Source organism: Phyllobates terribilis, unplaced genomic scaffold, assembly GCF_046119375.1.
Source record: "Phyllobates terribilis strain yellow unplaced genomic scaffold, ASM4611937v1 Scaffold_26__1_contigs__length_17865784, whole genome shotgun sequence".
NCBI classification, from domain to species: domain Eukaryota; kingdom Metazoa; phylum Chordata; class Amphibia; order Anura; family Dendrobatidae; genus Phyllobates; species Phyllobates terribilis.
In genome coordinates this window covers 10,993,604-11,017,047 of record NW_027362786.1, presented here as the reverse complement: position 1 = coordinate 11,017,047, position 23,444 = coordinate 10,993,604, and the positions used below count along the sequence as shown (strand labels likewise).

At 45.0% G+C, this 23,444-nt stretch overlaps 1 protein-coding gene across 1 annotated transcript in view; it reads left to right on the top strand.

The window, feature by feature from the left end:
• LOC141176477 (mitochondrial fission regulator 2-like) overlaps positions 1 to 23,444 on the top strand; it is a 58,075-nt gene that overhangs the window by 22,704 nt on the left and 11,927 nt on the right. Inside the window, exons 4-6 of the mRNA XM_073660430.1 lie at positions 8,458 to 8,582; positions 14,557 to 14,771; positions 14,875 to 15,202. Of these exons, the coding sequence (XP_073516531.1) occupies positions 8,458 to 8,582; positions 14,557 to 14,771; positions 14,875 to 15,202 (668 nt within the window). The remainder of the gene's footprint in view (positions 1 to 8,457; positions 8,583 to 14,556; positions 14,772 to 14,874; positions 15,203 to 23,444) is intronic.

The following is a 23,444-nucleotide window of genomic DNA, read 5'->3' as shown; positions in this document are numbered from 1 at the left end:
GCAGTTGCAAAAACCATCAAGCGCTACAAAGAAACTGGCTCACATGAGGACCGCCCCAGGAAAGGAAGACCAAGAGTCACCTCTGCTTCTGAGGATAAGTTTATCCAAGTCACCAGCCTCAGAAATCGCAGGTTAACAGCAGCTCAGATTAGAGACCAGGTCAATGCCACACAGGGTTCTAGCAGCAGACACATCTCTACAACAACTGTTAAGAGGAGACTTTGTGCAGCCGGACTTCATGGTAAAATAGCTGCTAGGAAACCACTGCTAAGGACAGGCAACAAGCAGAAGAGACTTGTTTGGGCAAAAGAACAAAAAGAATGGACATTAGACTAGTGGAAATCTGTGCTTTGGTCTGATGAGTCCAAATTTGAGATCTTTGGTTCCAACCACCGTGTATTTGTGCGACACAGAAAAGGTGAACGGATGGACTCTACATGCCTGGTTCCCACCATGAAGCATGGAGGAGGAGGTGTGATGGTGCCGGGGTGCTTTGCTGGTGACACTATTGGGGATTTATTCAAAATTGAAGGCATACTGAACCAGCATGGCTACCACAGCATCTTGCAGCGGCATGCTATTCCATCCGATTTGCATTTAGTTGGACCATCATTTAGTTTTCAACAGGACAATGACCCCAAACACACCTCACTGGCCTCCACAGTTACCAGACCTGAACCCAATCGAGATGGTTTGGGGTGAGCTGGACGGCAGAGTGAAGGCAAAAGGGCCAACAAGTGCTAAGCATCTCTGGGAACTCCTTCAAGATTGTTGGAAGACTACCTCTTGAAGTTCATCAAGAGAATGCCAAGAGTGTGTAAAGCAGTCATCAAAGCAAAAGGTGGCTACTTTGAAGAACCGATTATAAGACATATTTTCAGCTGTTTCACACTTTTTTGTTAAGTATATAATTCCACATGTGTTAATTCATAGTTTCGATGCCTTCAGTGTGAATGTACAATGTACAATTTTCATAGTTATGAAAATATAGAAAAATCTTTAAAGGAGAAGGTGTGTCCAAACTTTTGGTCTGTACTGTATATATATAATTTAGAAAAAAAAAATAATATAATATAATATAATGCAGGGTGGGCCATTTAGCCATTTATATGGATACACCTAAATTAAATGTGAATGGTTGGTGATATCAACTTCCTGTTTGTGACACATTAGTATATGGGAGGGGGAAAACTTTTCCAGATTGGTGGTGACCATGGCGGCCATTTCGAAGTCGGCCATTTTGGATCCAACTTTATTTTTTTCAATGGGAAGAGGGTCATGTGACACATCAAACTTATTGATAAGTTCATAAGAAAAACAATGATGTGCTTGGTTTTAACGTAACTTTATTCTTTCATGAGTTTTTTACAAGTTTTTTACAAGTTTATGACCACTTATAAAATGTGTTCAAAGTGCTGCCCATTGTGTTGGATTGTCAATGCAACCCTCTTCTTCCACTCTTGACACATTGATAGCAGCACCGCAGAAGAAATGCTAGCACAGGCTTCCAGTATCCGTTGTTTCAGATGCTGCACATCTCGTATCTTCCCAGCATAGACAGTTGCCTTCAGATGACCCCAAAGATAAAAGTCTAAGGGGGTCAGATCAGGAGACCTTGGTGGCCATTCAACTGGCCCACGATGACCAATCCACTTTCCAGGGAACTGTTCATGTAAAAATGCTCGGACCTGACACCCATAATGTGGTGGTGCACCATCTTGTTGGAAAAACTCAGGGAACTTGCCACCTTCAGTGCATAAAGAGGGCAACACATCATCTTGTAGCAATTTCAAATATCCAGTGGCATTCAGGTTTCCATTGATGAAGAATGGCCCCACTATCTTTGTACCCCATATACAACACCATACCATCAAGATACGAGATGTGCAACATCTGAAACAACGGATACTGGAAGCCCGTGCTAGCATTTCTTCAGCGGTGCTGCTATCAATGTGTCAAGAGTGGAAGAAGAGGGTTGCATTGATAATCCAACACAATGGGCAGCACTTTGAACACATTTCATAAGTGGTCATAAACTTGTAAAAAAATCATGAAATAATAAATAAAACCAAGCACACCATTGTTTTTCTTATGAAATTCTCAATAAGTCTGATGTGTCACATGACCCTCTTCCCATTGAAAAAAATAAAGTTGGATCCAAAATGGCTGATTTCAAAATGGCCACCATGGTCATCACCCATCTGGAAAAGTTTTCCCCCTCTCATATACTAATGTGCCACAAACAGGAAGTTGATATCACCAACCATTCCCATTTAATTTAGGTGTATCCATATAAATGGCCCACCCTGTATATACACTGCTCAAAAAAATAAAGGGAACACTCAAATAACACATCCTAGATCTGAATGAATGACATATTCTCATTGAAAACTTTGTTCTGTACAAAGCTGAATGTGCTGACAACAAAATCACACAAAAATCATCAATGGAAATCAAATTTATTAACCAATGGAGGCCTGCATTTGGAGTCACCCTCAAAATGAAAGTGGAAAAACACATTACAGGCTGATCCAACTTTGATGTAATGTCATTAAAACAAGTCAAAATGAGGCTCAGTATTGTGTGTGGCCTCCACGTGAGTGTATGACCTCCCTGCAACGCCTGGGCATGCTCTTGATGAGGTTGCGGATGGTCTCCTGTGGGATCTCCTCCCAGACCTGGACTAAAGCATCTGCCAACTCCTGGACAGTCTGTGGTGCAACGTGACGTTGGTGGATGGAGCGAGACATGATGTCCCAGATGTGCTCAATCAGATTCAGGTCTGGGGAACGGGTGGGCCAGTCCATAGCTTCAATGCCTTCATCTTGCTGGAACTGCTGACACACTCCAGCCACATGAGGTCTGGTATTGTCCTGCATTAGGAGGAATCCAGGGTCAACCGCACCAGCATATGGTCTCACAATGAGTCTGAGGATCTCATCTTGGTACCTAATGGCAGTCAAGCTACCTCTGGCGAGCACATGGAGGGCTGTGCGGCCCTCCAAAGAAATGCCACCCCACACCATTACTGACCCACTGCCAAACCGGCCATGCTGAAGGATATTGCAGACAGCATATCGCTCTCCATGGAGTCTCCATGTCTGTCACATGTGCTCAGTGTGAACCTGCTTTCATCTGTGAAGAGCACAGGGCGGTAGTGGCGACTTTGCCAATCCTGGTGTTCTGTGGCAAATGCCAAGCGTCCTGCACGGTGTTGGGCTGTGAGCACAACCCCCATCTGTGGACGTTGGGCCCTCATACCACCCTCATGGAGTCGGTTTCTAACTGTTTGTGCAGACACATGCACATTTGTGGCCTTCTGGAGGTCATTTTGCAGAGCTCTGGCAGTGCTCCTCCTGTTCCTCCTTGCACAAAGGCGGAGGTAGCAGTCCTGCTGCTGGGTTGTTGCCCTCCTACGGCCCCCTCCATGTCTCCTAGTGTACTGGTCTGTCTCCTGGTAGCGCCTCCAGCCTCTGGACACTACGCTGACAGACACGGCAAACCTTTTTGCCGCAGCTCGCATTGATGTGCCGTCCTGGATGAGCTGCACTACCTGAGCCACTTCTGTGGGTTGTAGAGTCCATCTCATGCTACCACGAGTGTGAAAGCACAACCAACATTCGAAAGTGACCAAAACATCAGCCATAAAGCATTGGTACTGAGATGTGGTCTGTGGTCCCCACCTGCAGAACCACTCCTTTATTGAGGGTGTCTTGATAATTGCCAATAATTTCCATCTATTGTCTATTCCATTTACACAACAGCATGTGAAATTGATTGTCAATCAGTGTTGCTTCCTAAATGGACAGTTTGATTTCATACAAGTTTGATTTACTTGGAGTTATATTCTGTTGTTTAAGTGTTCCCTTTATTTTTTTGAGCAGTATATTTCATGAAGACACAGGCAGCACTCCACTCTTCAGTGAAAAATGGTGATTTATTGACACATAGTCATTGCAGTGGCAACGTTTCGTTCCTAGTGAGGAACTTTTTGTAGGCACTTTCCATGTCTACAGATCGGTGTGGGTCGGGGCCCGCAAAAATGGAAAGTGCCTACAAAAGTATACATACAAAGAATGAATTCAAAGTTGAGTTACTTTTCAAGAATTAATTAACGGGTTTGTCTCGGAGATAATTCCTGCACAATTCCTATCACTCCCAATGTCCTGCATGCCAAAGGGCAATTGAGCTCCTGACATTTGATCCTGCAGCATGGCTGAGTTACTCACACAACCTGTGTGAATTCCCATGCTGCAAGCAGATCCAGCAATCTGACTGGCTTCAGAGCAATGCTTGCAAGCCCACTAACCTTACCTATGAAACCGGACACCTCTGATAGACTACAGACATACCTTCCAACTTTTGAATAAGAAGAGGGACACGCCCTATGGTGCACATAGTGTGCCAAGCTAATTTCTGCTTTCCACCAAGCCAGTACCCTAACCTTGCCCAGTTATTTATATGTGCCCACACCAAAATATTGCTCTTAGTAAAGCCCTTAGTGTATCCACACAGCTTGGTAAGACTTTCCTTGCCCCAACAATGTCTTTCACTCACAGTATGATGCCCCCCAGCTTTTCACACAGTTAGAGGCCCCCATAGTACATTGCCACACATGCAGTCTGATGCTACATCAGCACACACAAATCTGTCAAATCAACACGCAAATACTCAACTCTCCTACAACATCCACACATTTCCTGTGTATTTCTCCTCTTCTCCTACAACAGGCACACATTGCCTGTGTCCTGCTCCTCTTGTCCTACAACAGGCACACTTTGCCTGTGTCACGTTCCTCTTGTCCTACAACTTCCACACATTGCCTGTGTCCTGCTCCTCTTCTCCTACAACAGCCACACCTTGTCTGTGTCCTGCTCCTCTTCTCCTACAACAGCCACACATTGACTGTATCCTGCTCCTCTTCTTCTACAACAGCCACACATTGCCTGTGTCCTGCTCCTCTTCCTTTACAACAGCCACACCTTGTCTGTGTCCTGCTCCTCTTCTCCTACAACACTTACACGTTGCCTGTGTTCTGCTCCTCTTCTCCTACAACACTCACACATTGCCTGTGTCCTGCTCTTCTCCTACAACAGCCACACATTGCCTGTGTCCTGCTCATTTTCTTCTACAACAGCCACACATTGCCTGTGTCCTGCTCCTCTTCCTCTACAACACTCACAACTTGTCTGTTTCCTGCTCCTCTTCTCCTACAACAGCCACACATTGCCTGTGTCCTGCTCTTCTTGTCCTACGACAGGCACACATTGCCTGTGTCCTGCTCCTCTTGTCCTAAACAGGCACACATTGCCTGTGTCCTGCTCCTCTTGTCCTACAACATCTACACATTGCCTGTGTCCTGCTCATTTTCTTCTACAACAGCCACACTTTGCATGTGTCCTGCTCCTCTTCTCCTACAACAGCCACACCTTGCCTGTGTCCTGCTCCTCTTCTCCGCTGCCTAGTCACGGGACACGAGACTGTCTTGTGACCAGAAGGTCCAGGCAGGGCTTTCTATGATTACACAAGTGGTCAAAATTGTTGGTACTCCTCGTTTATTGAAAGAAAAACCCACAATGGTCACAGAAATAACTTGAATCTGACAAAAGTAATAATAAATTAAAAATATATGAAAATGAACAAATGAAAGTCAGATCTTCATTTTCAACCCTGCTTCCACATAATTTAGAAAAAAAATTAAACTCATGAAATAGGCCTGAACAGAAATGATGGTACCCCTGAAAATAATGTGACAAAAGGAACATGTTAAATCAAGTTGTGTCCACTAATTAGCATCACGGGTGTTTACAATCTTGTAATCAGTCAGTGGGCCGTATATAGGGCTACAGATTGTGCTGTTTGGTGACATGGTGTGTACCACACTCAACATGGACCAGAGGAAGAATAGGAAAGAGTTGTCTCAGGAGATTAGAAAGAAAATTATTGACAAGCATGTTAAAGGTAAAGGTTATAAGACCATCTCCAAGCAACTTGATGTTCCTGTGACTATAGTTGCACATATTATTCAGAAATTTAAGATCCATGGGACTGTAGCCAACCTCCCTGGACGTGGCCGCAGGAGGAAAATTGATGACAAATCAAAGAGACGGATAATACGAATGGTAACAAAAGAGCCCAGGATAACTTCTAAAGAGATTAAAGGTAAACTTCAAGATCAAGGAACATCAGTGTCAGATCGCACCATCCGTCGTTGTTTGATCCAAAGTGGACTTCATGGGAGACGACCAAGGAGAACACCATTGTTGAAACAAAATCGTTAAAAAGCCAGACTGGAATTTGCCAAACTACATGTTGACAAGCCACAAAGCTTCTGGGAGAATGTCCTATGGACAGATGAGACAAAAATGCAAGTTTTTGGCAAGGCACATCAGCTCTATATTCACAGACAGAAAAATGAAGCATATCAAGAAAAGAACACTGTCCCTACTGTGAAACATGGAGGAGGCTCTGTTTTGTTCTGGGGCTACTTTGCTGCATCTGGCACAGGGTGTCTTGGATCTGTGCAGGGTACAATGAAATCTCAAGACTATCAAGGGACTCTAGAGAGAAATGTGCTGCCCACTGTCAGAAAGCTTGGTCTCAGTCGCAGGTCATGGGTCTTGCAACAGGATAATTACCCAAAACACACAACTAGAAACACCCAAGAATGGCTAAGAGGAAAACATTGGACTATTCTGAAGTGGCCTTCTATGAGCTCTGACCTAAATCCTATTGAGCATCTTTGGAAAGAGCTGAAACATGTCGTCTGGAAAAGGCAACCTTCAAACACGAGACAACTGGAGGAGTTTGCTCATGAGGAGTGGACCAAAATACCTGTCGAGAGGTGCAGAAGTCTCATTGACAGTTACAGGAATGGTTTGATTGCAGTGATTGCCTCAAAAGGTTGTTCAACACAATATTAAGTTAAGAGTACCATCATTTCTGTCCAGGTCTATTTCATGAGTTTAATTTTTTTATTCTGTGGAAGCAGGGTTGAAAAGCAATGTCTGACTTTCATTTGTTCATTTTCATAGATTTTTAATTTATTATTACTTTTATCAGATTCAAGTTATTTCTGTGACCATTGTGGGTTTTTCTTTCATTAAACGAGGGGTACCAACAATTTTGACCACGTGAGTCTATAGACTGATGGGTGGAGGAAGGAGCTGATGCTTCCCTGTGCCATTTTTAAAGCCACCTGTATCTGTGACATTAGGACACAAATACAGTTGAAGTCGGGACATATTCCCGACCTCCCAGAATAGCGGGACAGCTCCCTAAATTTGAGACAGTCCCCTGGGTCTGGGAAGGTTGAGGGGTATGTACAGAGGTGGCTGGTACACTAGGCAATGTGCGTAAACTATAGAATTAAAAATCCTTCCATTCTTGAGAGCAGAAAGTTTTTTTAAAAAAAGAAGCAAATTGATTGCAAGGTTGCATGTTTTTAAAAGCACTTTGCAATTTTATCCATATATCTTTATGAGAAAACCCCCTTTAAAGGTAACCTGACAGCTGATCCATTATTACCCCCCCCCATTTTGACTGCAGAATAGAACTGTCATGAGTACTTACAATTGCTCATTTTGCCCCTTTACCCAGCTAATTCTTCTCTTTTCCATTAGGTCTATGACATTGTGATTAAAAACTGACTAGCTGAATCCTTCTCTGCTCTAGTCATGAGTCACTGCAAAAGTCCATGGCAGGAGGAGGAGGAAGCAGCTGGGTCAGAAGTTGAAGAGGGGGATGACAAATCCAGGAAAAAGAGACTTCCTGGTTCTACATAGAGCCGAGAAAAGAGAAGAATTAGCTGTATAAGGCCAAAATGAGCAATTGTAAGTACACAGTGCTATATAGTATGATGACTGCAATATATTAAGAGGATAAAAACTTTGACGGCAGTGCCTCTTTTAGAACCTTATTATTAGGAGGCTGATAATGTGCTGCTAGTACATTATACGGGTTATTCCTCTTGACACGTTTTTGATATGCAGCACGATGTAGGGGCAAAGACTTATTCTAGCGATGTGTCACTTACTGAGCTGCTTGCTGCAGTTTTCATACAATCACTGTTTTATCTGTTGCTGATCTAACAGTTCTCTGAATGCTGAGCTCTCAATAACCCTGCGCAAACCACTGATTGGCAACTTTCTGCGTGCATAAGCAGAAAGCTGTTAATCAGTGGTGGGAGCGAGGTTACATAGAAAAGAAAGACTACATGGCACAGTTAGTCCTAAAGTGATAATATCTTGCTAATAATGCACTAATTTTATTGAAACAACAATAATCAGCCCAGTAAGTGACACATTGCTGTAATCAGGGTCTACGTCCCTACACCATGATGCTCTCAGATTACATAACAAAAACCTGGTGACAGATTTCCTCTATGGGGATTAATACAAAAACATTAATACAAAAACTTTGCTTTTTGACATAATATCCTTTATTTCTCTCTTGCAGAAATTCATAGGACCTGAAGTATTAGAAACTAAAGAGTATGAAGCTGTCAAGAGACCTGACATTGCTTCTTTGGTAGATGCCCCATGTCTGTTAGATGACAATGACCTGATGTACACCAGATTCCGGTAATTATCTGATCTTATTACTTTCAAAATTAATCTGTCATCAGATTTATCCTCTTCAAAGCAACGGAGACCCTGATTCCAGCGTTCTACTGGTTATCTAAACAATGAGCTCAATCACACACACATATATACGTTTATATATATACATACATACATACACATATATGTGTATATATTTATATACACACATATATGTGTATGTGTGTATATATATATGACTCGCCCCCTGGGCCGTGGGGCACGCCGAACCGGGCAGTAGGGAGACGCTGGGAGTAGTAGTGGTGGCCCGGTCCCGCGGCTCAAGGTGGTCAGACCAATGTTAGTCTGCTACGTGCTTTAGATAATGTCCGACTACGCCACCCGTGGATTGCGGTTATTAGGAACCGCCGCTGCAGGGCAGACCGCTGGGGCTGATGATGTATGCAGCTGGGATGATGTGACTCCCCACGGCAAGAGTGCGGCCCCAGGGCAGTGTAGTGGATGGTGGGAGTGATGGTAGTGAGAGTCCCAGTGCTGATAGTGCTGGAGGCGCGAAGGAACACACGGACAACAAGTTACAGTCCAGGGTCTTTACTCACAGTTCATGTGCTCCGGGTCACTTCGGCACCAGTAGTGACCGCCCGAGCCGTGCTGCGTCCACCAGGTGAGGGGCTCGGTCAACTCCCAGGCAGTTCAGAAGTATGGCTCAGGACCCCCTTTTGTCCTATCTCTGGCCTGCCTCACCAGTGACCCACTTTTGTCCAGCTGCCGCGGACTTGTGCGGGTAAACGTGGGCCCCGTCCTCCGCTGTCCTATATGGTGCCTTCCTAGCAGGTTTGATGAGGTGTCGCACCAATAAATGATCACGACGACCGGTCTTTGGCTGAGGGTAGTTTCTCCTCCACCAACTTGGGATCCGGCACCCTTAATCTGCCTGACCCTTCACCCTGGATTCTCGTGGGTTCTTAGTGTCCCTTCCACCTTCTTGTTCCTGAGCCCTTCTGTTTCTCTCTCTTCTCCTTCTCTCCTGTTCTGTCTTCTCCTCCTTCCCTTGGCCTCTTCTCCAGGCTCACTTCTCCTTCTCCTCTCAGGCTCCGGCCTCTTCTCTAGGCCTGCCTCTGGAGCAGCACTCAGCCTGAGCTGCTGCTCCCTGTCAGCTCTCCTCACAGACTGCACCCAGATCTAAGATGGTGCCCACCTTTTATACCTCCCTTTAGCCATGAGCCCAGGTGACCAGCAACCAATGAGCTCCTTCCTACGCTCAGGAACCAACCCCTATCTGCCCCTACAGCACTGGGTGTTCCACCCCCCTCCCCACTCCAGACAGGGACATAGTCGGTCGTGCCTGCACTTCTGTCTAGTGGGAGCACCGTTGAGCTGTCCCTCGGAAATGGGGTGTGTGTGCTGTATGCAGCTAACTGAGCCCTGGTCCATACTCCATCCTTACCTGGGAGTGGAATATCACACCTCTGGCAGAGGTGCAATACCCCTGTAGCGGCCGAACCCTCGGGGCGCTACATATATATATATATATATATATATATATATATATATATATATACATACACACACACATACACACACACACACACACACACACACACACACACACACACACACATATATATATATATGTAGTACAGACCAAAAGTTTGGACACACCTTCTCATTTAAAGATTTTTCTGTATTTTCATGACTATGAAAATTGTACATTCACACTGAAGGCATCAAAACTATGGATTAACACATGTGGAATAATATACTTAACAAAAAAGTGTGAAACAACTGAAAATATGTCTTATATTCTAGGTTCTTCAAAGTAGCCACCTTTTGCTTTGATGACTGCTTTGCACACTCTTGGCATTCTCTTGATGAGCTTCAAGAGGTAGTCACCGGAAATGGTCTTCCAACAATCTTGAAGGAGTTCCCAGAGATGCTTAGCACTTGTTGGCCCTTTTGCCTTCACTCTGCGGTCCAGCTCACCCCAAACCATCTCGATTGGGTTCAGGTCTGGTGACTATGGAGGCCTGGTCATCTGGCGTAGCACCCAATCACTCTCCTTCTTGGTCAAATAGCCCTTTGTCCTGTTGAAAGAAAAAATGATGGTCCAACTAACCGCAAACCGGATGGAATAGCATGCCGCTGCAAGATGCTGTGGTAGCCATGCTGGTTCAGTATGCCTTCAATTTTGAATAAATCCCCAACAGTGTCACCAGCAAAGCACCCCCACACCATCACACCTCCTCCTCCATGCTTCACGGTGGGAACCAGGCATGTAGAGTCCATCCGTTCACCTTTTCTGCGTCACACAAAAACACAGTGGTTGGAACCAAAGATCTCAAATTTGGACTCATCAGACCAAAGCACAGATTTCCACTGGTCTAATGTCCATTCCTTGTGTTCTTTAGCCCAAACAAGTCTCTTCTGCTTGTTGCCTGTCCTTAGCAGTGGTTTCCTAGCAGCTATTTTACCATGAAGGCCTACTGCACAAAGTCTCCTCTTAACAGTTGTTGAAGAGATGTGTCTGCTGCTAGAACTCTGTGTGGCATTGACCTGGTCTCTAGTCTGAGCTGCTGTTAACCTGCGATTTCTGAGGCTGGTGACTCGGATAAACTTATCCTCAGAAGCAGAGGTGACTCTTGGTCTTCCTTTCCTGGGGCGGTCTTCATGTGAGCCAGTTTCTTTGTAACGCTTGGTGGTTTTTGCAACTGCACTTGGGGACACTTTCAACGTTTTCCCAATTTTTCGCACTGACTGACCTTCATTTCTTAAAGTAATGATGGCCACTCGTTTTTCTTTACTTAGCTGCTTTTTTCTTGCCATAATACAAATTCTAACAGTCTATTCAGTAGGACTATCAGCTGTGTATCCACCAGACTTCTGCACAACACAACTGATGGTCCCAACCCCATTTATAAGGCAAATAATCCCACTTATTAAACCTGACAGGGCACACCTGTGAAGTGAAAACCGTTTCTGGTGACTACCTCTTGAAGCTCATCAAGAGAATGCCAAGAGTGTGCAAAGCTGTCATCAAAGCAAAAGGTGGCTACTTTGAAGAACCTAGAATATAAGACATATTTTCAGTTGTTTCACACTTTTTTGTTAAGTATATAATTCAACATGTGTTAATTCATAGTTTTGATGACTTCAGTGAGAATGTACAATTTTCATGGTCATGAAAATACAGAAAAATCTTTAAATGAAAAGGTGTGTCCAAACTTTTGGTCTGTACTGTGTATATATATATATATATATATATATATATATATATATATATATATATACACACACACACATATGTATGTGTATGTGTCTATATAATATATGTACAGTACAGACCAAAAGTTTGGACACACCTTCTCATTTAAAGATTTTTCTGTATTTTCATGACTATGAAAATTGTACATTCACACTGAAGTCATCAAAACTATGAATTAACACATGTGGAATTATATACTTAAAAAAAAGTGTGAAACAACTGAAAATATGTCTTAAACTCTAGGTTCTTCAAACTAGCCACCTTTTGCTTTGATGACTGCTTTACACACTCTTGGCATTCTCTTGATGAGCTTCAAGAGGTAGTCACCGGAAATGGTTTTCACTTCACAGGCGTGCCCTGTCAGGTCTAATAAGTGGGATTTCTTGCCTTATAAATGGGGTTGGGACCATCAGTTGTGTTGTGCAGAAATCAGGTAGATACACAGCTGATAGTCCTACTGACTAGACTGTTAGAATTTGTATTATGGCAAGAAAAAAGCAGCTAAGTAAAGAAAAACGAGTGGCCATCATTACTTTAAGAAATGAAGGTCAGTCAGTGTGAAAAATTGGGCAAACTTTGAAAATGTCCCCAAGTGCAGTTGTAAAAACCATCAAGCGCTACCAAAAAACTGGCTCACATGAGGACCGCCCCAGGAAAGGAAGACCAATAGTCACCTCTGCTTCTGAGGATAAGTTTATCCGAGTTACCAGCCTCAGAAATCGCAGGTTAACAGCAGCTCAGATTAGAGACCAGGTCATTGCCACACAGAGTTCTAGAAGCAGACACATTTCTGCAACAACTGTTAAGAGGAGACTTTGTGCAGCAGGCCTTCATGGTAAAATAGCTGATAGGAAACCACTGCTAAGGACAGGCAACAAGCAGAAGAGACTTGTTTGGGCTAAAGAACACAAGGAATGGACATTAGACGAGTGGAAATCTGTGCTTTGGTCTGATGAGTCGAAATTTGAGATATTTGGTTCCAACCACCGTGTCTTTGTGTGACGCAGAAAAGGTGAACGGATGGACTCTACATGCCTGGTTCCCACCGTGAAGCATGGAGGAGGAGGTGTGATGGTGTGGGGGTGCTTTGCTGGTGACACTGTTGGGGTTTTGTTCAAAATTGAAGGCATACTGAACCAGCATGGCTACCACAGCATCTTGCAGCGGCATGCTATTCCATCCGTTTTGCATTTAGTTGGACCATCATTTATTTTTCAACAGGGCAATGACCCCAAACACACCTCCAGGCTGTGTAAGGGCTATTTGACCAAGAAGGAGAGTGATGGGGTGCTATGCCAGATGACCTGGCCTCCACAGTCACCAGACCTGAACCCAATCGAGATGGTTTGGGGTGAGCTGGACCACAGAGTGAAGGCAAAAGGGCCAACAAGTGTTAAGCATCTCTGGGAACTCCTTCAAGATTGTTGGAAGACCATTTCCGGTGACTACCTCTTGAAGCTCATCAAGAGAATGCCAAGAGTATGCAAAGCAGTCATCAAAGCAAAAGGTGTCTACTTTGAAGAACCTAGAATATAAGACATATTTTCTGTTGTTTCACACTTTTTTGATAAGTATATAATTCTACATGTGTTAATTCATAGTTTTGATGCCTTCAGTGTGTATGTACAATTTTCATAGTCATGAAAATACAGAAAAATCTTTAAATACGAAGGTGTGTCCAAACTTTTGGTCTGTACTGTATATATACATATATGTGTGTGTAGACACTGGTTAGGCTGCTACTGTAACGGCTTGAATATATATGACATTGATCAATTATCGTTATGGCCTCTGTTAGGTAATTACATAGATGATGCTCAGTGACGATAGTAAATGGCCCAGTAATACAATATGGGAGAAGAAAGGTGACACTCACCATAAGGGTCTTGGTATCTTTATTGGCTAAAAAATAGCAGCTGACCTGTTACAGGAGAGCGCGGGTGCACGCAGGTGCCGACCATTTCCTGTTATTGTGCGCTTCATTTGGTGTGACTAATAAGACAAATAAATATACCAAGATACTTCTTACTTCTGGTGAGCTCTGATTGTCTTCTCCCATATTGTATGAGCTCAGTCTAACCCAACCTGCACCCAGAGCTGTGGAGTCCATTTTCGTGGAGTCGGAATCTGTATAAAATGTACCGACTGCGACTCCTAACCTAAAATATATAATAAATTGGGTACAGTAGTTCAATGCAGTTTGTGGGGAATATTGTTTCATAAGAATTTGGGAAAGTTATGAAATGTCCTATAAATGTCTGTCCTATTCCTGATCTAAGGGTCTAGACTTTTAGCTGAGATGAATCTGTGCTACAGTAAATTTATCACTTAAACATGAGCCGTGTATGAGGGAGTCGGAGTCATGGAAATTGAGGAGTCGTAGGTTTGGCTTACCGACTCCACAGCCCTGCCTGCACCATTGATTTACAGCTTTCTGTCTACACTGTGCATAGACAACGCTGACAGCGGAGAGGGACATGGTTAGCCGGAGCTCATGAATATTAAGGACTGCATAGCAGGAGCTGATCATTGAGAGGACTAGCAGAGCTGAAGAAGATAACACAATTATTTATCAAAACTACAGCAAAGAGCCCAGTAACATCACTGGATTCGGGGTCTCGGCCCTCACATCATGCTGCTCTCAAGATGAGGTAGCATAAACCTGGTGACAGATTCCCTTTAGTAACTACTACTTTTTAATGGTTCTTTAGTGACAGTGACCTTTTTCATCAGACACGATCTTCAATCCAACAAGTCCATGGACCCGAATAATTCAGACTCAGGATTTCTCACTATGATGTCGGCCAAGAGAGTGTGTGAAAAGAGTCTCCTTCCTGCAGACGATCATGCCTTTCAGAAAATCGCAGCTTTGGAAGATGAGCTGCTGCAGCTGAGAGCGCAGATTGCTGCCATTGTTGCCCTACAACAGTCACAAGCCGCACAGTCTCGTAAGCCATTGTTTTTGTAATCCTTATTAATCACTTAATGGGTTAAACAGGTCAAGCTTTTGCTATGTATTTGGTATGATTTGATCTTGTCTTTTTTTCTCAGATACAGAATCACTGTACTCATTTGGCAGCCCAGGTAATGCCCTCCCACCCCCATCTTCAGCTTCTAGACCACTTTCCGCACAGTTCTTACAATGTACAACCCCAGTAGCTCCGCTGCCCCTTCCTCCTCCTCCTCCTCCTCCTCCACCACCCCCAGTCCCATCTACCCAACTAAAATCTGCACTTGATCTTATAAGAGAATGTAAAGGGTTTCACAAATGCAGCCCGACGGAAAGCGAGGCTTCAGAGAAAGGCAGTGTGGATCAGCTCCCCAGTATGATGGATGTGTTAAAAGGCATGAATTCCATCAAGCTTCGGGCGGTCGAAAGGTAAGATCATTTTATAGATTTTCTTTAAATACAGTATATATTTTTTATTACAGACATGCGTGAAATAGAATGAAGGAGAAAACTGTATATAAAAAAAAAATCTGGCTCTGAGCCCGCATCTTTCCCCGCACATGACTGCTGATCTTGATGCGCCCATGGTGTTGGGGGACGACTCGGCGCCCGGGCCTTGCTGTTAGATTTGGGGGATGTCGCGGTGGCCAGCTCCCGAGCCCGTACCCTGGGGTCACTCTTAAAAGCAAAGGAATGGGGGAAAAGGTGTACGGGATAAGGGAAAGTTTGTGACGCCACCCGTTGGGTCTGGTGGGAATCACCAGCGCTGCTACAGTCCTCTGAGGCCGGTGATCAGTCAGCTTAGTTGGGTGCGGCTCCCCACAGGTGGAGCGGGGCCTCAGGGCAGCATAGGAGAAGGGATGCAGGACAGAGGGGACCCAGCCGGGTCAGGAGAAGAATAGGCACACTCACAACAGTTCACTTCAGTACCTTTACTGGTGGTGTTTCAGGCACGATCCAGGGCACTATAGGGTGAAGGGTGCATTTCAGGACTCTCCCCAGTGAGCGGGTGTGGGGCCTCCTGTTTCTTGCCTTTTCCTGATAAGTTTATGACCTGCCTGAAGCTAGGACTAACTTGGTCTCTGTCTCACACCTCCTGACCTGGTGGTAGGGCCTTCTGATAGAGATCACACTCCCTGGTCTCTTGGGCCTCTGTGATTCCTGACCCTGGGATAACGGTCAGCTTCTGGTGTTCCTGGGACATATAGTTCGCCAGGGGTTCCGGTTGTTTCTGCTGGTTTTAGAGATCCTTGCAGACACGGACCCGGTGTCCGGTAAATGGTTTTGGGGTGAGCTGGCTAAGCTCCTCTGCCCCCTATGTAGCTCGCATACTCCACTTGCCTTCGGCCGCGCTCGGGGCCCTCACTAGGCTTCACACTGGCAGTAGGCCTCGCTACTCTTCACCGCTTTTATGGCGTCGGCACGCCGTAGGCTCACTAACCTGAGCTCACTGAGTCTGTGCTGGACTGACTTTCTCACAGGCTTCACTCTCTGTGGACTCCAGAATTAGACTAACTGTCTAGCTCCACCTTCCCTATTTATATCCCTAAAGGGCTCCCTCTGGTGGTCTGAGGTGGAAGGTGGAGGTGTGTGAATGCTATGAGGGCCTCTTGTGGACGAATCCGTCCATGCACACCTCTAGGATCTGTGGCACCAATGCACAGCAGGGCGCCACATTCCCCCCTAGCAAAGCTCAGTACTCCCGGACTGAAGTACTTTTTATAACAACAATAACAATAACTCTTCCCTTTATGGGAGGCACTTTGCTTGAACGTTACATATAAAACATTATAAATAATAAATAGGTACGTACAATTCAATAAGCAACCTCAGAATTCAAGTCTCTTCCTGTGAGGTTCCCCGACAGGATGTCCATCTCACAGGGTAGAGTACTTGGTAGCTTGAGGGACCTGTCCAAAGCAAACCCTCCACGTAGGCCCTGGGGTGGCTGCAGGGCATGGCGATCCTGAGTTCGACCTCCGCTTGTGCCACCCAGACAGGTTTTTCTTCTGAGGTCACCTAAAGGGGCACTCCAGGGAGTGCAATTATTTACTGCAACAGTTTTTGGGCTGCACATAGTCCTCAGCCACAAAGTTCTTTATGTACCCTGGCGGGTAGTTAGAGGCAAACAAGAAAAGTGTCCATTTCACTTAGATTGTCCATTAAAAGGCAAAACACAAGTGAATAGATACATATACATGAAAATACACAATATAATACCCCAAGGGCAACTATCTACACTGTCAGTGTTATGATCTGCTACAAGCACTAAGGAAAGACAGGAGATCTGTCCCTACAATAGAACTAAGCTGGATCCCTACGATGTAACGGGGAACCTGATCCTGCGATTAGACCCGCTAAAGTCCTCGGCTAGTCTGAACGAAGTCCTATAGATGTGAGGGAGGGATCCCTATAAGAACTAGGGACTGGGAGAAAGATGGACACCTCCTAGCAGAAATTGTAGCAGAAATAAGACACACAAACAACATAGAACATAGAGGTCCGAAGACCCAGCAAAACCAACTGAGAAAGGCAAAAGAGCACCAAGCTAGTTCAAGAGTAGAAATTACAATGAAGTCCAGCAAGGCTAGGAGGGCGGAGCAGGACTAAATAGGCAAAAAAGGTCATGTGACCAGCAAGATAGAAAAAACCTAACAGGAGAGTTCTAACAGTACCCCCTCTTCTAAGAGGATCCTCCGGATCCCCTAGGCCCAGGCTTATCAGGAAACCTCCTGTGAAACACTCTGACAAGTCTGGAAGCAGAAACATCATCCGCCCTCACCCATGAGTTATCCTCGGGTCCGAAACCCTTCCAAGCGACGAGATACTGCAAACTCCCCCTATACCGTCTAGAATTTAGGATGCGGGAAATTTCATATTCCCCGTCCTCCACCACCGGAGGAACAGTGGCAGAGGCGTCACCATCCGACACATCAGCTCTTTTCAACACAGAAACATGAAACACCGGATTAATCTTCCAGGAGGTAGGAACCTCCAACTTAACAGCAGATTGGTTAACTATCTGAAGCACCTTAAAGGGCCCTACAAACTTGGGACCCAAACCATGTCACCAATAGCAAACGAAACCTCTTGCCGTTTCCTATCAAAGTACCTCTTAGATTTTTTGTTAGCCTCCTGAAGATTAGCACGCACATCCGTCCAAACTCTCTCCAAATCACCGGAAAAACTCTCCTCCTCAGGCACAGTCGATACCAATTTGGAGAATGACCCAAAAGACGGATGTCTCCCAGAACAACAAAAAAAAGGCGAACACCCAGCAGAAGAGGATGTATGGTTGTTAAGAGCAAACTCAGCAAGTGGCAAAAACTCAGACCACCCCTCTTGATTGTCTGCCACAAAGCAACGCAAGAACTGCTCAACATCCTGGTTCTTTCTTTCTGTCTGGCCATTAGACTCAGGATGATATCCGGATGAAAACGACAAATGAACTCCCAACCTGTCACAAAAGGCACGCCAAAAACGAGTCACAAACTGAGGTCCCCTATCAGAAACAATGTCAGTAGGAACGCCATGTAGTCTGACAATTTCCTTGACAAAAGCCTTAGCGAGTGTCTTAGCGCAAGGCAGTTTGATCAAGGGAACCAAGTGACACATCTTGCTAAAATGGTCCACGACCACCCAGATGACCGTGAAACCCTCAGAGGGGGGAAGGTCAGTAATAAAGTCCATAGCCAGATGTATCCAAGGTGCACTAGGAACCTCTAGAGGGCAAAGCAACCCCGTAGCAGGAGCATGCGAAGACATAGATCTAGCACACACAGTACATTGACGCACCCACTTAATGACTTCCTTCTGCCATCCAGGCCACCAAAAACTGCGACCCACAAGTCTGTTGGTCTCAGAAATTCCTGGATGACCTGCCAACCGAGACTCATGACACTCAACAAACAAATCTCTCCTAAAGGTCCTAGGCACAAACAACCTCCCATGGGGAGTGTTAGATGGGGCATTCTCCTGAGCTTTAAGAATCTCATCCTCCAAAATGGAGTCCAAAGCATCAAAAACAACACCTTCTTGTAAAATGCTCTCCTCCTCCTCCTCAGCACCGACCATGGGAGAAAAGCTGCGAGACAACGCATCAGCTTTAACATTCTTGGTACCCGGGATGTAAGTAACGGAAAAATTAAACCGCGAGAAAAAAAGTGCCCACCTAGCCTGACGGGCATTCAAGCGCTTGGCAGCATCAAGATAGATCAGATTTTTATGATCAGTGAAAACCTGAATGGGAAATTCAACACCTTCCAAGAGATGACGCCAGTGTTCAAATGCGAGTTTAATAGCCAGCAATTCCCGATTACCAATATCGTAATTAAGTTCAGTCTCAGAAAATTTTTTTGAAAAAAAGGCACAGGGATGTACTCCATCCTAGTTTTCCTGAGACAACACCGCACCGACCCCCACAGAAGAAGCATCAACCTCAACCAAAAACGGCTTAGTCACATCAGGCTGCATAAGGATGGGATCAGAGGTGAACCTCTCCTTTAGAAACACAAAAGCTTCAATGGCCTCAGAAGTCCACTGAACTGCATTAGCACCTTTCCTGGTAAGATCGGTCAGTGGTTTGACAATAATAGAATTTTTTTTTATGAATTTTCTGTAATAATTGGCGAAACCCAAAAACCTCTGTATTGATTTCAAACCAATAGGCCTAGGCCATTCCTGCACAGCTTGAACTTTAACCGGATCCATCTCAAAACCTTCACTGGAGATAATGTAACCCTAAAAACTAATTCTCTGTACAGCGAACTCACATTTCTCTAGCTTAGCAAAAAGCGAATTGTCCATTAATAACTGTAAAACCTCACGTACGCTCCGCCAATGAGACTCCAGATCCGGCGAATAAATCAAAATGTCATCCAAATACACAACCACATTTTTGCCGATCAAAGGTCTAAGGATGTCATTAATAAGATTCTGAAAAAATGCTGGAGCATTGGTAAGACCAAAAGGCATAACCAGATTCTCAAAATGACCCACAGGAGTGTTAAAAGCAGTCTTCCATTCATCACCCTCCTTCATGCGCAACAAATTGTATGCCCCCCGGAGATCAATTTTAGAGAACCACTTGGCCCCCACTAACTGGTTAAACAAATCATGAATCAATGGCAGTGGGTAAGGAATGCGTACAGTAATTTTATTAATCTCACGAAAGTCCAGACAAGGACGTAAACCGCCGTCCTTTTTTTTAACAAAAAAAAATCCAACAGCCACAGGAGACTTGGAAGGCCTAATGTGACCGGCGGCCAAGCTTGTCTGTATGTATTCCTCCAAAGCCTTTCTCTCAGGAATAGTAAGATTAAATAAACGACTTTTAGGAAGAGTCGCTCCAGGGACAAATTCAATGGTACAATCATAGTCTCTATGGGGAGGCAAAATTTGCGATTCTTTCTCAGAAAAAACTTTCCAAAAATCCTGAATAGGTACAGGTAATTCCCCTTTATCCACAGCAGCAATGCGCCCGTTACAACACTTGTCATAACACTTAGGGCTCCAAGACTTAATTTCATTGGTAGACCAATCCAGTACAGGATTGTGCAATTTTAACCAGGGTAACCCCAACACTACAGGAGAAGGCAAATTATTTAATACTATCAAATCCAAATTCTCTTGGTGAATACCATTAATAGTGAGGGGAAATTCACAGACCTTGTGAGTAACACTCTTTAAGGGAGAGCCATCGACAGAAACCACGGCAATAGGGGATGACAAAGGTTTGGGTTTTAATTTAAGTTTTTCCAAGAACCCCCCATCAATCACATTCAGAGTACAACCACAATCCACAAATACCCGAAATTCAATTAATTCTTCCTGAGCAGTGGTAGTAGCAGAAAAAAGTACACCCTTAGTATTTAAACAGGCTATACGGGCGTAACTGACCTTTTTTTTTCTTTGTTCACACGAAGCACACAGTTCCTAATGAAATGGTCAGACCCACCTCAATAAAAGCACAAACCTTCAGAAAATCTGCGTTCTTTTTCCTGAGAGCGGGGTGACATCGCCCCAATCTCCATCGGCTCTCCAATGTCAGTACAGACCCTCTCAAGACTCGGAGCTGACATGGCAGAGGTTTTACTCTCATTAACCCTTGCACGCAGTCTCCTGTCCACCCGTATAGCTAATTGCATTGCCTCCTGCAAGTTTCCAGGTGAAGGATAAGCAATCAGCAGATCCTTAACCCTTTCCCCTAGCCCCGCAAGAAACAAACTTTTCAAAGCTGAATCGTTCCACTCCACCTGTGCAGACCACCGACGGAAGTGAGTACAATAATTTTCCACATTACCTGATCCCTGCCTCAAACGTCTTAATTCAGACTCAGCAGATGAGACACGATCAGGATCATCATACAACAACCCCAAAGCAGAAAAAAAACTATCCACTGATCTAAAGCATGGATCACTAGGTTGGAGAGAAAAGGCCCATCCCTGAGGTTCCTTGCGCAAAAGTGACATTATGAACCCTATGCGCTGTGATTCATCACCAGAGGATCTGGGTCTTAAACGAAAATACAATAAACAAGCATTTTTAAAGGAAAAAAAATCTTGTTGTTCACCAAAAAATAAATCAGGCAAACGTACCTTTGGCTCTACAAAATGTGCTCCAGAACAGCTACTCACGTGTTGTTGGAGCTTGGCCACCTCCAGAGAGAGTCCCTGCAAGCGTTGAGACAAATCCTGAACCGAGACCATGATGGAAACTGGAGGTCTTTCCTTAGAGAAATTTTTTGGGCTGGACTTACTGTTATGATCTGCTACAAGCACTAAGGAAAGACAGGAGATCTGTCCCTACAATAGAACTAAGCTGGATCCCTTCGATGTAACGGGGAACCTGATCCTGCGATCAGACCCGCTAAAGTCCTCGGCTAGTCTGAACGAAGACCTATAGATGTGAGGGCGGGATCCCTATAAGAACTAGGGACTGGGAGAAAGATGGACACCTCCTAGCAGAAATTGTAGCAGAAATAAGACACATAAACAACATAGAACATAGAGGTCCGAAGACCCAGCAAAACTGACTGAGAAAGGCAAAAGAGCACCAAGCTAGTTCAAGAGTAGAAATTACAATGAAGTCCAGCAAGGCTAGGAGGGCGGAGCAGGACTAAATAGGCAAAAAAGGTCATGTGACCAGCAAGATAGAAAAAACCTAACAGGAGAGTTCTAACATTCAGAGTTTCCTTCTTTACTCTCTGTATCTGACAGGGGTCTGACCTCGTGTGCTACGTGTCAACCTACGTGGTACTGGGATGCGTGAGGCACTAGTATTTGCACTACCTCCCATTCCGTCAGCTCTAAGTGTTGGGGAACTGCAGGATTGCCTTAACCTGTCTACAGGACTGGCAAGTATACCATTGGCTGGGCCTTCTTGCTCTGCTCCAATCGGGGATCCTTCTTCCGGGGATTCTTCTTGAGCAGGCTCTTCTGAAGCACTTACGGGCTCTACTTGCTGTGGAGGGTCTTCTGGCTGTTGAAAGAAGTGGATCACAGGGATTATTACTGCTCCTCCTAGTTCAGGCCAATCTGCCGGTAAATCTCCTGTCAGTATGGAGTACTGCTTCTTTAGGCTCCTCCGGTACGGTGAGAGGCACTTCTTCTTGCGGCTTTAGCAGGTCTGGACACAACTTCAGATGATCTCTAGATACCGTTGCAGTCGTCATTCCTCCGACTCTACTAATTAGGCAGGTCTTCTTGTTATCAAATCTTGAATTTAACACAGTGTAGGGTTCTCTCTCCCACTGGTCATCAAGTTTGTGGTTTCTCCTTTTCCTCTTTAACACCACTTCTCCTGGTGTGAAGGGTTCTGTGGGCGCACTTTTATTGTAGTGGGCTTCCTGCTTGTCTCTTACCCGAGTGAGACTGTCTTCGACACAGGCCTGTACTCTTCTGTACTGCTCCTGTCTGGTCGTGTCCCAGTCCTCAGTGGACCTATCTGCTTCCGGTTCTACTACACCAAGCTCCAGGTCCATGGGCAACTTCCCGGGTCTTGCTCGCATGAGATATGCTGGAGTACAATTGGTGGAACTCACAGGTATGTGGTTGTACAGATCTACCAGGTCAGGTAGTAGGTCTGGCCACTGATTTCTCTCCTCTAGTGGTAAGGTCTTCAGCAGGTCAATGACGATGTTATTCATCTTTTCACAGAGACCGTTGGTTTGGGGGTGGTACGGTGTTGTCCTGATCTTTTTACACCCGTACAGATGGCAGAACTCTTTAAACAATTCGGCCTCAAAGGCTGAGCCTTGATCTGTCAGCACCTGCTTCAGGTGTCCGTGGGGCCTGCAGAAGTACGCCTGAAACGTCTTCGCCGTGGTTTCGGCCGTCAGATCCTTGACGGGGGCGACCACCAGGAACCAGGAGTAGTGATCCACCATGGTCAGGGCATAGGAATATCCTGACCTGCTGGGTGACAGCTTGACATGATCCAGGGCTACGATCTCTAAGGGACGAGTCATCTTCATGGGTTGCAGGGGTGCCTTCTGGCTGCTGTAGTCTTTTCTTCTGAGGCTACAGGGTCCACAATTCCGGCACCACCTCTCAATGGAACTGCGCATTCCTACTCAATAAAACCGACACTTCAGAAGGGTTTCTAGCTTCTTCCAGCCAAAGTGCCCCGCCTGATCGTGGTAGGCTTCCAACACCATCTGGATGTCTGTCTT